The sequence below is a fragment of the Puma concolor genome, chromosome C1 (assembly GCF_028749965.1).
Source record: "Puma concolor isolate L17-30 chromosome C1, mPumCon1.1.hap2, whole genome shotgun sequence".
Classification (NCBI taxonomy): domain Eukaryota; kingdom Metazoa; phylum Chordata; class Mammalia; order Carnivora; family Felidae; genus Puma; species Puma concolor.
The window spans coordinates 183,464,379-183,480,306 of NC_141674.1; the positions used below are offsets into that span (position 1 = coordinate 183,464,379).

The 15,928-nt window shown below is 37.3% G+C and overlaps 2 protein-coding genes across 10 annotated transcripts in view; one reads left to right on the forward strand and one right to left on the reverse strand.

Annotated features, from left to right (window-relative positions):
- Positions 1–2,855, forward strand: part of SLC39A10 (solute carrier family 39 member 10) — a 147,683-nt gene extending 144,828 nt beyond the window's left edge. For all 6 annotated transcript variants that reach the window (XM_086719184.1, XM_025934838.2, XM_086719182.1 and 3 more), the window contains one exon: positions 41–2,855. In XM_086719184.1, coding sequence (XP_086575310.1) covers positions 41–199 — 159 coding nt within the window. In that variant the 3' untranslated portion in view covers positions 200–2,855. The remainder of the gene's footprint in view (positions 1–40) is intronic.
- DNAH7 (dynein axonemal heavy chain 7) overlaps positions 2,047–15,928 on the reverse strand; it is a 271,037-nt gene continuing 257,155 nt past the window's right edge. For all 4 annotated transcript variants that reach the window (XM_086719178.1, XM_086719180.1, XM_025929537.2 and 1 more), the window contains 4 exons: positions 14,019–14,171; positions 12,450–12,627; positions 7,858–7,961; positions 2,047–3,258 (listed from right to left, as the gene is read on the reverse strand). In XM_086719178.1, the coding sequence (XP_086575304.1) occupies positions 3,052–3,258; positions 7,858–7,961; positions 12,450–12,627; positions 14,019–14,171 (642 nt within the window). In that variant the 3' untranslated portion in view covers positions 2,047–3,051. The remainder of the gene's footprint in view (positions 3,259–7,857; positions 7,962–12,449; positions 12,628–14,018; positions 14,172–15,928) is intronic.

The following is a 15,928-nucleotide window of genomic DNA, read 5'->3' on the forward strand; positions in this document are numbered from 1 at the left end:
CTTGTAAGTATCTGTTTTGTTTTGTTTTCGTTTTTTCCAGCTTCCAGAAATGTTGCATGGTGATGGTGACAATGAAGAACATGGCTTTTGTCCAGTGGGGCAATTTATTCTTCAGAATTTAGGATTGCTGTTTGGATTTGCCATCATGCTGGTGATTGCCCTCTATGAAGACAAAATTGTGTTTGACCTCCAGTTTTAACCATTCCCAGTCACCATTGTGGATTACGAGAATGTTCCCATGCAGCTGTGCAGCTGTTCCTAGTGCTGTGCGCACATTTTGCTCAAAGAAAAGTCAGTGGCTTGCACTACTTACAAGTTCCATAGATCTGAGCCTAACCACAAAAGACTGGTTGGTGCTCAGTACTGCTTTTCCCTGTGTGAAGGGGTCTTTTAAAAATACAAAGCTTGTGATAAAGAAAGGAGAAAATGGGACTCCATGAACCAATGTTGATATAGGTTTAAGACTTTTAAAAGAATAATCATATAAAACACTAAAGTAGTCTCTTTGGTAGTAGAAACTTCTGTGGCTATGCAGAAATAGAAATTGAACCAAAAAAATCATTTAAACTTTAAAAATATTTTAAATGGACTTCGGGCAGACTTTTCTTTGTGCTAAAAATGAATTGTAGCATCCTTTAATTCAGTTACATATATACATAAGGTAATGGGGATCAACTTGATACAGTTTTGAAACTGCATTAGGTAGGCTATAGGAACTAGAGGAAGGCTCAGGCTGCATTAGAGTATGAATTTAGCATTGGGAAAAGCCCTTATTCTTGAATCTAGAGTTACTATTTTTGTATATATTGGCATAGTGTTTAAACTTGCAGCCTAAACTACTGAAATCTGTGGTTGTATGTTTGTGTGAGCTTCAGTTTAACGAAAGATTCATAATGGTTCTTCGTATTAATATTATACTTGGTGTTTGGGTGTTTTTTCTTTCAAACTTTAATTTTGTTTTTGTTTTGGGATTTTTGGTGGGGGTAGGGAGTTGGAGCATGTGGTAAAATGTTTTTTTCATTCAGAGTGTAACCCTCTAGGAAACATCAGAACAAAGAAGAACCCAAACATGATCTAAATATTCAGTTCTGCTACTTTAACAGTACTAACTAGTTATTTGGGAAATTTAAGTTCTAAATGTATGCATTGCTTTACCAGCTTGGCTTTGGAACCTAGAGCACATGCTGTGACTGGCAGTGAGGTAAGGCAGAAAATCCACGTTTACCATATCCTAATCTGTATGTCCATTAAAATGGTTATGAGGAAAATCTCCATTGATACCATAGCTAGCATGGTACCGAGTGACTTGGGAGATACACTTAAATAACTCCGCTAAAATCACTTAATCATTTTGTGCCAAGATATGCGGTTGGTGCCTGATAGGGGTTGGTCTCTTTTATAGATGCCCTGTTCTACCATAATTGAGTGATTTGTGAGAAGTGCGAGCCGTGTTTATCCTGAATTTTGACCCAGTAATTTGTAGTACTAGTCACATTGCATGTAGCTTTCTGTTGACGTCTTGTGCCACACGGCCTTCATTCATGCCACGTAAACTGTATTTGAACTATGTGCAGGCAGCTTGGTTTTAATCTGCTTGGCTACCAGTGCGGCTGCTTTAAAAATCTTACTGTTCAAATATTTAAGAGCCAAACTCTTTCCATTCCATTTACCATGTTTTCATTTCCTCCTCCTTTTCCTCAGCCCCTTTCCTCTTACTTCGTGAACTTTAAACAAAAAAATAAAACTTCGAGAGCAGCACATGTTTCCAGGTATTAAGAGTATTGCCAGGGTTTCTTCTTTATGCTGTGAGCGAGGAAGCTTAGGTGTTATTTCCTTAATTTGTGCCTGAATTTGAAAAATTATTTCTGGCTTTTCTCACGGCCTCCTGTAATAAGTAGGTTTTGGTTTTCTGTTTTTGTTTTTTTTTTTTTTTTTTTTTTTTTTAACATAGAATATCTTCAGCATTGGGCACTGAATTAGGACAGCCTTCATCTCATTGCTTGGCCCTTCAAGCAACCTAGTAAAAGGTGCTGTTATTTTATTTAGTACTGCCAACTTCGAGTGATTAAAATATCTTGCTTTCTGAACCAAGATATATAATTCATTTTTGCATTTTTATACCCAAGGAAGATTCTGCATTCTGGCATTAAATCTGCTTAATTTTAAAACTTTTATGAAAAGCAACAGTTGGAATATACTCCCCGTCGTAAAGGTCTGGTTGAAAACAGGTTCTGCTGAAGTATATAAAGTTTTATATTCTCTCAAAAATGGTATTACATTATCTTCATTTGCTAGATTTTTAAAAACCTGTTAAGAGGGCTGTAACAGTTGCTGCTAGTATTTTGTTAGGGTTCCACCAGTATTTAGTTTTCATGTCATTCTGATGTATAGTTTCAAGTCTGACCAGACAATCTGAATTCCACTACATTTCTGTTCGGCTCCAACATTCCATTGAGCTTGACCAGTCTAATTTAACATGTGTTTGTTGGAGGTTGTTAATGTTACTTGTACAATGCTGTCACTGTGTGACATCCATATGAATTTTGGTGTATATCACATTGCATTCAATCAGCTGTGATTATGCGTAGAAATACAATAGTAACTAGATGCAGTGTGAATTTTTTCCATTAACAGTAAGTCAGTGGCTTAAATATGATTATGGTCCTGCAAGGTGATACTTGCTAAAATACCTAAACCTTTTTTTGTTGTTGTAACTGAATCATTTTAAAAAAAATTTATAAAGCTGGAAATGATCAAATGCTGTTTTTTTCATTGTCAACAGTGGTGTGTCATTTTATGTATGTTCCTAATGCTTATGGAACTCTCCCAAAATAAAGTTATTCAAAAAGAGCAAATATACCAGTGTGTTTTCTTTAGTCTTATTTCAGAACATTTCCTTACACTGAAGCATGAGTCATTTTAAATATAAGCGGCATTTGCACATAAATTTCTAATTTATACAGCTTTAGTGAAATTGACTTAAACCAAACTGCTTTATTTTCTATTCTACCATCCAACAAGAAGTTGGAACACGGAAATGGTATCTTCTGATTATGAATTAAGTTGACATAATAATGCTACACCCCGTCCAATCCAGTGCTCCATGGGTTGATCCGAGGGAAGAGTCATGGCAATCACAAAATTTGTAGAATGTCCAGTGGTGGATAATGTTCCTCTCCGCTCACTTGTCTTATACAATGGAGCAACATAACTCGGTCGTTCTGGTATGTCTACCCTCTTGCAGGGCTTTAGCCACATCTGGAAGAAAATGCATAAAACTTCACGTCAACAGTGTTGATATTTACATTTGAACCTAATAGCAGGGTATTAAGTTAGTTCTATATCTGCAAATTTCTATGGCCCAAATAGATCTTTTGTTAGCAGTGCTTCCATTCTCAAGGTATTTAATTTGCAGTTGTTTTAGCATTTTTTATAACTGAAGTATAATTAACAGTGTTGTATTAGTTTCAGGTATACAACATAATGATTTGACAATTCTGTACCATCACTCAGTGCTCACCATGTAAGTATACTTCCCCCAATGTCACTGACTGACTGTACTCACCATATGGGTGTGTTTTCACATATCGGGGTGTTTTCATCTCCACATTTATTTTATAACTGGAAGTTTGTACCTCTTATTCCTCGTTATTTCACCCACATCCCCCCTGCCAACACACCTCTCCTCTAGCAACCACCAACTTGCTCTCTGTATTTAAGAGTCTGGTCTTTTTTTTTTTTTTTTTCTTTGTCTTGGTTTCTTCATTTGTTTAAGATTCCACATGAGTGAAATCATATGGTATTTGTCTTTCCCTGATATACCTTCTAGGTCCATTCATGTTGCTGTAAATGGCAAGGTCTCATTCTTTTTTATGGCTGAATAATATTCTATTCTGTGTGTTATGTATATATAATATACATGTACACATATACACACACATATATATAATATATGAGGAACCTCCATACTGTTTTCCATAATGGCTGCACCAGTCTGCATTCCTACCAACAGTGTACGAGGGTTCCTTTTCTTCCACGTCTTCACTAACACCTGTTTCTTTTTGATTCTGGCAATTCTGACAGGTATCAAGTGATCCCTCATTGCGGTTTCATTTGCATTTCCCTGATGATTAGTGACGTTGAGTGTCTTTTCATATGTTTACCACCTGTAGGTTCTCTTTGGAAAACTATTCAGGTCCTCTGCCCATTTCTTTTTTTTTTTTTTTTCCAGTCTTGAGTTATAGAAGTTCTTTATATAGTTTAGATATTAACCCTTTACTGGATGTAATCATTTGCAAATATCTTCCCCTATTCAGTAGGTTGCCTTTTTTTGTTGGTTTCCTTCTCAATGCAAAAGCCTTTTATCGTCCCAATAATTTATGTTTGCTTTTGTTTCCCTTGCCTCAGGAGACCTATCTAGAAAATATTGCTAAAACCACTGTGAAGGAGATTACTGCCTATGTTTTCTTCTAGGCATTTTATTATTTTGGGGTCCCACATTTTGGTCTTGAATCCATTTTGGATTTATTTTGTGTATGGTGTAAGAAAATGGCCCAGTTTCATTCTTTTGCAAGTAGCTGTCCAGCTTTTTCTCAGCATCATTTTTTGAAGAGATTGTCTTTTCCCCATTATCTATTCTTGCCTCCTTCGTTGTAGATTAATTGGTCATATAAGTGTAGAGTTATTTCTGGGTTCTCTCTTTCTGTTCCATTGATCCATTTGTCTGTTTTTGTGCCAGTTCCATACTCTTTTGATTACTGTGGCTTTGTAGTATATTTTACAATCTGGAATTTTAATACATTCAGCTTTGTTCTTTTTTCTCAAGATTGCTTTGGCTGTTCAAGGTGTTTTGTGGTTCCATACAAATTTTGGCATTCTGTGATAAATGTTGTTGGTATTTTGATAGGGATTGCATTAAATCTATAGATGGCTTTGGGTAGTAGGGCATTTTAACTATTCTTCCAAGCCATGAGCATGGACTGTCTTCCCATTTGTGTCATTTTCGATTTCTTTGGTCAAAATTTATTCCTAGGTATTTTGCTCAAAAGATTTTTTTCTTAGTGCTTTCAGAACTACCTTCAGAGCCTATGAGAAAAAATAGTTATTTCACCTGTCAGAAAACATGTGTTATCAATGTATTCCTCACTTCTTCACCATACTTCTCTGCGGGATGACTTTTGGCATTTACAGTAACAACAAAATCATACATACTTTCAGAGAGAACCATCACCATTGATACTTAAACTCGTGTCACTGTATTAATTTAATAAAGGCCATTCCCCCAAAATTCTTTTTCTTCTAAGTTTTTATTTAAATTCTAGTTTAACATATAGTGTAATACTGGTTTCAGGAGTAAAATTTAGTGATTTAGGAGCAGAATTTAGTGAGCACCCAGTGCTCATCATAACAAATGCCCTCCTTAATACCCATCACCCTGTTCGTCCATCCCCTGCCTACCTCCCTTTCAGCAATCCTCAGTTTGTTCTCTATCATTAAGAGTCTCATGGTTTGCTTCCCTCTTTTTCCCATACTATATGTTCATCTGTTTTGTTTCTTAAATTCCACTTGTGAATGAAATCATATGGTATTTGTCTTTCTGACTTATTTTGCTTCACATAATACACTCGAGCTCCGTGTCATCACAAATAGCAAGATTTCATTGTTTTTGATGGCTGAGTAATATTCTGTTGTGCATACATACCACATCTTCTTTATCCGTTCATCAGTCAGTGGACACTTGGGCTCTTCCCATAGCTTGGCTATTGTTGATAGTGCTGCTATAAACATATAGCAGAAAATTCTGAAAGGATTTTGTCAGTTATTCTAGAACTAGATGGCCTCCCCATTTTAGGTGACTGTTTTAAAGGGGTTATAATGTACATTGTGCTGTTCATTTTTTAACAATTTTTTAAAAGTTTATTAGCACACGTGTGCACACACAAGCAGGGCAGGGGGAGAGAGAAGGAGAGAATCCCAAGCAGGCTCCCTACTGTCAGCACAAAGCCTAACGTGGGGCTCGATTTCAGGAACCATGAGATCATGACCTGAGCCGAAATCGAGTTGGATGCTAAACCAGGTAGCTGAACTACTCAGGCATCCATTGTGCTGTTTAAAACCTACCTGCATTTCTTTATAACTATAATATACCTACATTATTTTTAGAAAGTCATTAGCCAAGTTTCTAGAATGTTAAGCACTGTTAAACCTAACCAATCTCAAAAAAAAAAAAAAAAAAAAAAAACCTCTCTGAATAGAAGAGTAAAGAACAAACTATGTTCATAATGATGAAATAGTGTTCTGTTTCAAAATCTAATTGAGTTCCTTTTCCCAGTAACAGCAGCAGCAATGCTTGAGAGGACATGGCATGACAGCCCCACTGTTCACAGCCTCTTTTAAGAAGGTTTCTCAGGTCAAAATAAATATATGAGGGAGTTAGTGTGGATGCTAGTCTATATTTTGCCCACATTATTGTGGAATCCATCAAGCAGTTTTTTCGTATATAGTTAAATTTAAGGACTCAAGGTGAGTGTATTCATTTCAGCCAAGAACGCATTTTCTTAATGAGAATTTTTCTCCCTAAGTGACTTCCTTATTCTGGAGATCATCCATGTATAAATCCCTTTTGTATTCATTGTAAGCTACCTTAAAAGAGTTTTTCATGTAATAGAAAAATGTTCGATTCCAATCAACTCCTAAAATTACAAACAATTGCCCTGTGACTTTGAATTTCGGTCTCATATTTGAAACTCTCTGCCCATACCTAATAGCATAAGTGGCAGGGTTTGTTGCAATTGGCTCTACGCTGGTCCCTCACTGTACCTGGTAGAGCTGCTCTGAGGGATGTTTGCCTGTCGCTAAGCTGTTCCCATTGTCCCACAAATAGTCCGTGTAAATCCACAACCCATATTTTATTACACCATCCCAGACTGACCTTTCGAAGTGTGTGAAAATCTGTCCGGTCATTTTCTCATGATGCAGTAACAGATGGAAACAATATCTTACATAGCTTAGTTGGCCCATGCTGAAGATAGGTTCCTAGGAAACTTAAGTTTTTATGTGGATGATTTTTATATACTAACCTTTTAGTCTGCAGGTTTCATTTTTAAGTCAAGGTATATATACAAATATCCATGTATTTGTATGTGGATACATATATAGTCAATCCTCATTCTTCCTGGATTCTGTGCAAATTTCATTATTGCTAAAATTTATTCATCACCCTAAAATCAATACTCTGTTTTATGATCATTCACAGGCATGCTCAGAGTCTCAAAAAAATGTGAGTCACCAGACAAACAGGTTCCCAGCTGAGTTTGAGTCTGTTGACATTCTGCTTTTCTATTTCACCTCTTGTAAATAAGTTTCCTTTTAACGGTTTATTTAATGCCAGGTCTTTTGCATTTTGTTATTGGTGGTGGTGGTGGTGTCTCTCTGTTTAAAATGGCCCCTAAGCCTAGTGTCCAGGTGCTATCTAGTGTTCCTAAGTGCAAGAAGGCTGTGATAGGCATTAGGGAGAAAATAACTGGAGACTTTGTTCAGGCATGAGTTACAGTGTTGTTGTTCGTGAGTTCAATGTTAATGAATCAACAGTATATATTAAACAAGCATTTTTAAACAAGTGCAAAACAATGTCATGTCTTGATCAGTTAAAAATGTGATCAGAGGATCATTAGAAACTTTGTATTTCTCCTAGGAGCTATGGTTTCACATTCACTAATTCAGTGTTGGTAGGAACTTTATAAAATGTAATTACTATAAATGAGAATTGACTGTGTGTGTGTGTGTGTGTGTGTGTGTGTGTGTGTGTGTGTGTAAAATAGTGCTCCCCCCCCCAATATTAGAATATCAAGTACTAACCACAGGCACTGTATCATAAAGAATTTTGGGATGGGATTCTGCAAGTTTCTTGATCTTTCTATTCCAGGAAGCTCCATCCAGAAATAATCCATAAATGAAAACACCTAAATATAAAAGAAGCAGGTTAATACAGCTGTTTAAATGTGCATATTGATTAACTTTTGAATCTGAAATTCCTATTAGTGTGTACTCTGCAGATGATGCTAGGGCAGCACCCTAAGGCTTGTTCTAAAGTAAAAGCAATATTCTGAGTGCTTTGTCTTAACATCCATATTCTAAGAATATATTTTGCCTAGTTAATTCAATAGTAAGATAAGATGTGGAGGATAAAACAAAAGGAATTTTATTTAAAGAAAAATTTTTTTAACGTTTATTTTTGAGAGAGACAAAGCACGAGCAGGAGAGGGGTAGAGAGGGAGACACAGAATCTGAAATAGGCTTCAGACTCTGAGCTGTCAGCACAGAACCCCACGCGGGGCTCGAACCCATGAACTGTGAGATCATGACCTGAGTCAAAATCAAGAGTCAGAACCTTAACTGACTGAGCCACCCAGGTGTCCCCATCAAATTTATACTGTCAATTGGCCAGTGATTATGTTAGAGGCCATGAAATCTGCAAGAAAAGCTCTTACTGTAATTGTAGGGATCCAGTGGCTTCTAGGCAGCACCTGAGCAAAATACTCTTGCACAGACCTCTAATACCAGGAAAGTTAATTTTCTCCTTTCCTTCTAGGATTTATTCTCATTCCCAGACCTCTCCTTAGTATGTATGAGAGAACACATGGAGAGGAGTTCCCTCTAAAATGTAATGTACACTAACGAAAGAGCACAAATGAGGAAATCACTGAAACTCCGATCAGTTGTCAGAGCGTCCTTTTGGTGTAAAACCTCAGGATTTGAATATAGGTATATACAAGTCCACTTGGACTGTGTTTTCTAACAGGACTTTTTGTAATGATAGAAGTATTCTCTGTGTTTCCAATATGGTAGCCACTGGCTATTAAACACCTGAAACATGGCTAATGTGACTGAGGGACTGAATTTTCATTTTAATTACAGTTTAATTTTTAAAGCCACATGTGGATAATCCAGTGAGGCTATTGGGGTGGGGGGAGACTTTTTCCTCTCTAGGTTTTAACTGATGGAAAGAATGGTTGGAATAAAAGGTCAGTTTTATTAACTGACACAGCACTTGTCCAGTAACATTTCAAGTTTTACTTGGTAAACCTGAATTGCAAAATGCATCTTAAGCCTGGAGTAACATGGAGGGTAGACCTGCCTGAGGGAGAGACAGATCACTCTGCTATATATTAATCTTTCCAGCCAGATCTAAGTCCTGCAGGACAACCACAATACTAGATGGGAATAGCAGGGCTTGGGTGGCTCAGTTGGTTAAGCTTCAACTTCAGCTCAGGTCATGATCTCACAGTTCGTGAGTTCGAGCCCCACATAGGTCTCGGCTGACAGCTCAGAGCCTGGATCCTGCTTCGGATTCTATATCTCCCTCTCTGCCCATCCCCTGCTCACACTCTCAAAAATAAACATTTTAAAAAAATAGAGAAATGAATGATTAAGCTAAATAAATAGTTTAAAAAAAAATACTAGATGGGAATAGGGAAATAGAGGACACTAAAAAACAGGTCCAAGACTTGTTTTAACACCCTGCCCCACTGACATGTAAGCATAGCCCAGGAATTCTCTGGTTTTAACCAATTAGATTATCTGTTCCTCGCTTGGGAAAAAAAGACAATGTCAGAGCAAAAGAGTTCAACACCTAAGAAAAGTGGTAATAAGGATAAAGTTTTCTCCAACCCAGTAACAATTTTATAGAAAATGTGATGGGGATGTTCAAACGCATTTTTATTTCTCATAGCCAATACAGGCCGCATGGAAGACACAAGATCTGAAAGGATAGATGGGTATTAACTGGGTCCTGATTCAGAGCCGCTCCTACCCTGTGAATCACACCTTTTGCCATCCATGAGATGTGGTCATCACACAGGTCTGGCTTCTTCAGCCCTTCTCTTCAGGATTATCTGCCTCCCTTCCTGCTATGTAATGCCCTTTGCTGGTGAGTCCTTCATTAGGACTAGTAATTCAAAGAAGAGGAATCTTAGCAAGTACAGCTGGAAAGTAAGATTCCAAATCTATGTGGATTTACAGTGGCTTTGTGGCCACTTTATGAATCACTTTGAGTGCCCTTTTTCATTATGTTTAATTTAATCATAGGTAAATAGGCTCACTTCTTTGTAAGCCCCAGAATGCAGGGACGGGTGCACACTTAAGTGTGTGTGAAAAAGACAGGCTGGTGGAGTGGTAAAGATAAAGAAACTGGGAAAAATTAGCCCAAGCTTTTCTCAAATGGGCTCTGGGATCCTCCCATGAGCATCCCATGGGAAAGTTGTTCCCTGGGAAAATTCTAGTGCTCCAAATCATTCCATGGAACCTTATTTTTGTTTTGGTAATTAGGTTGGAAGGAAAAAGCCAGGAATGACAAAAAGGCTAAATTGTGGATATCTGTGTTTACTGGTAAAAATGTATGTGTGTGTGTGCAAAATAATAAAATGCGTGATTTAGTGAATATCTACTAGCTATTATAAATTAAACCTTGGCTGATACTTTAGTATTCAGTAAAATGGTTTAACTGATGACTATTCTTTACTGCATGATCTTGGACATGAAATAGTCCTTATTTATCTTTAAGTTGTACTTTATGCTTGCTCCACTGTTTTCAAGATAAGTTTGGATTTTAATGTATTTAATAAAAGCAGTTGTGAGTTAAATTAGTAAGTCACTGTAAAAAGAAATACCAACTACCTTGTAAAATGTCTAAGTTCAGTGTATAATGATTGGCAATTCAGTAGTTTGATCTTAAATATTAACTAGTTTATAAACTGCAGGCAATGCTTTTAGAAATTTGATTCTTTAGCTGAGTTCAAAAACCTCTAACTCTGAGGGACACCAATACTGCCTAGCCTTCAATCCAAATGCCATCTTCCCTGCCTTTTATCATAATGATGAGGAGAATTTAGGGGAAAAAAAAAAACAAAACATTGCATCTGAATTAAATACTTAGGAATCATAGATTCTTCAAGGAACTTTCCTTGAGAAATGTAATGATGTTTTCAAACTTTTACTTCTACAAAAATACTCAGCAGGCCTTAGAGAAAGCTAGCTAAGCATTAGAGTCAGCCTGCAGTTTGCTTAACTCTGCCCATTGCTAGCTGTGAGACGTTGGGCAAGTCACTTAACTTTCCTGAGCCTTAGTTTTGGCTGAGTATAATGGGGATAATAGCAATATCTATTAATAACCTAGGGTTATTGTGAAGAGCTGGGCAGTTTCTGGCACCTATCAGTGGTACAGAGCAACTCTATACCCTTCCTTTGATTTGCTTTTACCCAGTTTAAACTCCTTTATCCCCCCTTCCTACTTCGTTTGAACAAAATTATCCTTCACGGTATATTGCTCATCTATATTTTGACTTTATTAGGGTGCAGGAACTCAAACGTCTTTTTTTTTTTTTTAATGTTTATTTATTTTTGAGACAGAGACAGAGCATGAACGGGGGAGGGTCAGAGAGAGGGAGACACAGAATCCGAAACAGGCTCCAGGCTCCGAGCTGTCAGCACAGAGCCCGACGTGGGGCTCGAACTCACGGACCGCGAGATCGTGACCTGAGCCGAAGTCGGCCGCTCAACCGACTGAGCCACCCAGGCGCCCCTCAAACGTCTATTTATTGACATCTTTTACAGCATGTAATATAGCGAGCTGTACAGAGAATGTATTTTTTTTTAAAGGCTTATATAATTAAAGGAACAATAAACTGGGCAGAAGGTTGTTAAATACTCTTCAGGCATTTAATATGCCCATTCTGTGTGTGTTAGAAATAAAAGTATGAGAAGGATTAAGTCCTTAGAAACTCTAATTTTTAGAGGAGAAAAAGCTAGCAAAGAAGCATGAATGTGTCCAGTGAGAAAAGGAAAATCAGGAGAAACAAAGGGAGAAGGATGTCTCTTAGAAAGAGAAAGTTGTCAACTTGTAAGGACCGTTAAGAGTTTAAGATGAAGACTGATTTCATTTGATGGGATATGTCAATATGGAAGTCATTACTAACTCTGAAAAGATCATCAGTTGATTGGAGGAGATGAAAGGTAGGTGGAAAATAGGAAGTGAGAATCCGGAGAGGGTATGTAAAGACAATTCTTTGGAGAAATTTGCTTTAAAGGGAGTAGAGACATGGACAGTAACTGAGGGGATGTGGATGTTAAGACACTTGGAATTCTTTGTTGATGTGTTGTTTTTTTAAGTTTCATTTAAGTAATCTCTACACCCTATGTGGGCCTCAAACTCATGACCCCGAGATCAAGAGTTGCACGCTCCGCTCTTCCAACTGGTGCCCTGTTGATTTGTTTTTAAGATGACAGATTGTGAAGAATGTTGCAAGTTCATACGAATTTCTTTTCCTCAACTATTTGAGAGTAAGTTACATACACAATGATTAAAATGTTAATAGCCGAGCAAAGTAAGCAAGAATGTTAAGCCTTTGTTCAGTACCTAGATATAAACTAACTCATTCTGTCACTGCACTTACCATCTTCTGGAGCATGCTTATACTCTTTGTCTTCCATCACTTCATAGTCAAACCCAAGAAGATCAATGGGGATGGTGTGTTTCCTGGCATAGTTCTGCTGGGCACCAGTCAGGAAGGCTTGTGTGAAGAAGAAGCCAGAAAGCCAGAAGACTGGAGGAGGGCCAACCTCATACCATTGCTACAGTGTCAAAGCACAAGTGTTCTCAGGCTAGAGCCTTTCAACTTCAAATACAACACTGCTTAATAAAATTTACTCCCCAATGCTCCCCCTTATTATCTTTTAGGTAGATTAATAAATGAGCTAACACTTTGAGGAATAAAAAGCTATACTGTCAAGGTTTTAAAAAGATACTTATTCAGTGTTTGTGCTGACTTCAATTTCATATCCATTGCACCAGCTAGAGGATCACAGTGTGGGTAAAGGCAAAAGTAAATGTCTTTATACATGTTCAGTGATTCCTTCCCAAAACTCCATACAATAACGAATATCCAGTATATGTTGCACATATAACATGTTACATAGTTGAATAGAAGAGATCCATATAACATCTGGTAATGTTTTTTCCACTTTTCCTCTCTAGTCATTAGTGTCTAGCAGATTATTCCTTTGGATGTTTTCCCACCTACTTTACCAAAATACAATGAAATCCAACACATGGAAACACATTATTATACAAGGAACTTCCAAAAGAAACAGGGTAGTGACTGCTTAAGATTTTTATAAATATCAAGATACTCTGTTTATATCATATCTTTTTTAAAATATCATATCTTAATAAGCTAATTGAGTACTGACTTTAAACAGTAAGTTATAGAAATCTAATGAATTTCAAGAACTTTTCCTCGTTAGAGTCCAAGGTAGATCTTTCATCTTTCAAGAACAATCTTAATGTTTTAGTATCAACTCTAGTATAACAGAAGACCTGTGTTATGGAAGGGAAATTTAGCCATTTTACCCCTGCAGAAATTTCCTCATAGGCAGTTTCTGATGCATTATGTACAGCATCTAGGACATTAATCAATACTTCTAGTGAATATAATTGTTAATAAGAAGATAGTGAAGCACCAATATTATCAGATAATTAGGAGGCAGTCTTCTGCCCACTCAACATTTCCAAGGCAGTTAGCCATTAAGATTATTATTGTCTTGGGCTGAACCAGCAGTCTAGTGATTTCATGACCTGGAAGAATGCTGGACAAGGAAGAGATCAGGCTTCTTGCTAGTAGCTTCTCTGGCTTTCAAAGGTGCTCTGTTCTAGAAATCTATTTTAATGCTTAGTATTTAAGGGAAAAATAAACATAGCCAGTTGTTTTCCCTCTTCAAGTGTCACTGATTTGAATGTCTAAGTTTATTGAGCATGAACACCTACTTTCAGAGATTCTACTTCCAACATTAGTATTTTGACAGTGAATGGAACAGTTACATAAATTATATGCAATACTGAGTAATGGTCATTAGTGCCTGAGATGCACAGAAAACTAGAGTCATTAATACTCCTGGCATCAGGGATCCTGACTGAAGAAAATGAAATCAAAAGAAACAATGTATGATCATTTAGATGAACTCACCTGCAAGAATTTTAGTCTCGCAAGGAAGTCATTTACATAGCTCCCAAGTGGTTTAAGGCTTGGGTATGATTTACCCATCCACATTCCTGGAATTTTGACATTCAGAATACTGCTAACCACTTCTTCAAGATCTGTAGACATTACTACAAGCCCCTGAAACACATTTAGCCTTGGTTAAAATGATAGCATTGCTTTTGGACAATCTCTTCTTCAATGCCTTTTTCATAATTCTCCTGTATTTACAATTGTGATTAGTTGAGTCACATAAGCAGAAACTGAGGAATATGTTCTTTTACTGCCAGTAAGTCATGCAGTCACTACTGAGTTATTCCTTATGAAAACATTGACAATTTTAACTTTAATCAAATTTTCTTATTGAAGTATAATTGACATATAACCTGATACAGTTGACCATTGAACAACATGGGTTGGAACTGTGTGGGTCCTCATGGATTTTTTTCAATAAATGTATGGAAAAACTTTTGGAGATTTGTAACAGTTTGAAAAAACTCACAGATGAACCAATTAGCCTAAAAATACTGAAAAATTTTGGAGAAAGGTGTTGTAAGAATACAGTATATAATACATATAACATACAATTGTAAGTTAATTGACTATACAATGGCTAAGGCTTCTAGTTATCAGTTGGCTATTAGTAGTTAAGTTTTTGAGAAGTCAGGAGTTATGATGATTTTAATATTTGTATATATGTAAAATGATTATAATAAATCTAAGATGTCCTCAGTTTTTTTTCTTGTGATGAGAACTTTTAAGATTCACTCTCAGCAACTTTCAAATTTGCAATACAGTATTATTAACTGTATTAATAGTCATTATGCTGTACATTGCATCCCTATGACTTTTATAACTGGAAGTTTGTACCTTTTGACCTCCTTCACTCTTTGGCCCACCCTGGAAAGTCTTAATAATTAGCAACTCACTAGCTATTAAATCACAGCCTAACTTTGACTTACTTTACTACCCTATTAACTGGACAACTAAGGGGCACCTAGGTGGCTCGGTTGGTTGAGTCAGCGTCCAACTGGCTCAGGTCATGATCTCACAGTTCTTGAGTTCGAGCCCCATGTCGGCGTCTGTGCTGACAGCCTGGAGCCTGGCTTGGGATTCTGTGTCTCCTTCTTTCTCTGCCCCTCCCCTCCTCATGCTGTGTGTTCTCTCCCTCAAAAATAAATGTTAAATGGACAACTAATACATCTCTATCCTGCCTTCTGAAAAGACTAGTGATTAAAATAAAATTAGAAAAATCTTATGAAATGCTTGGAAAAGTTAAAATATCCTGGATTCCAATTGTGAAGTCTAATTGATCTTATCCCATTTTGTTACTTAAGTAAACTCTGCCCAACGTGGGGCTTGAACTCACATCCCCGAGATCAAGAGTGGCATGTCCTACCAACTGAGCCAGCCAGGCGCCCCAATCTTATCCCATTTATTTATTTATTTATTTTTTAACATTTATTCATTTTTGAGAGAGAGAGAGAGAGAGAGACAGCATGAATGGGGGAAGGTCAGAGAGAGAGGGAGACACAGAATCTGAAACAGGCTCCAGGCTCTGAGCTGTCAGCACAGAGCCCGACGCGGGGCTCGAACTCACGGACCACGAGATCATGACCTGAGCCGACGTCGGACGCCCAACCGACTGAGCCACCCAGGCTCCCCAATCTTATCCCATTTTGAATCACCGATGTACAGATGTTAAAACTTCAAGGCCCTTGAAAAGTATTGCTTCATTGATCTTGCAATTGGGCCAGTTGCCATCATCATTTCTCTTTCTTCTATAGGTGATAATTTTACTCCCAACTAACATGGAGGAGATTTTAGAGTATATCTAATGGGTTCAACACCCACATTTCATTTGTCTCCTTCCCAAACCCACTAAAACAACAGTAAAA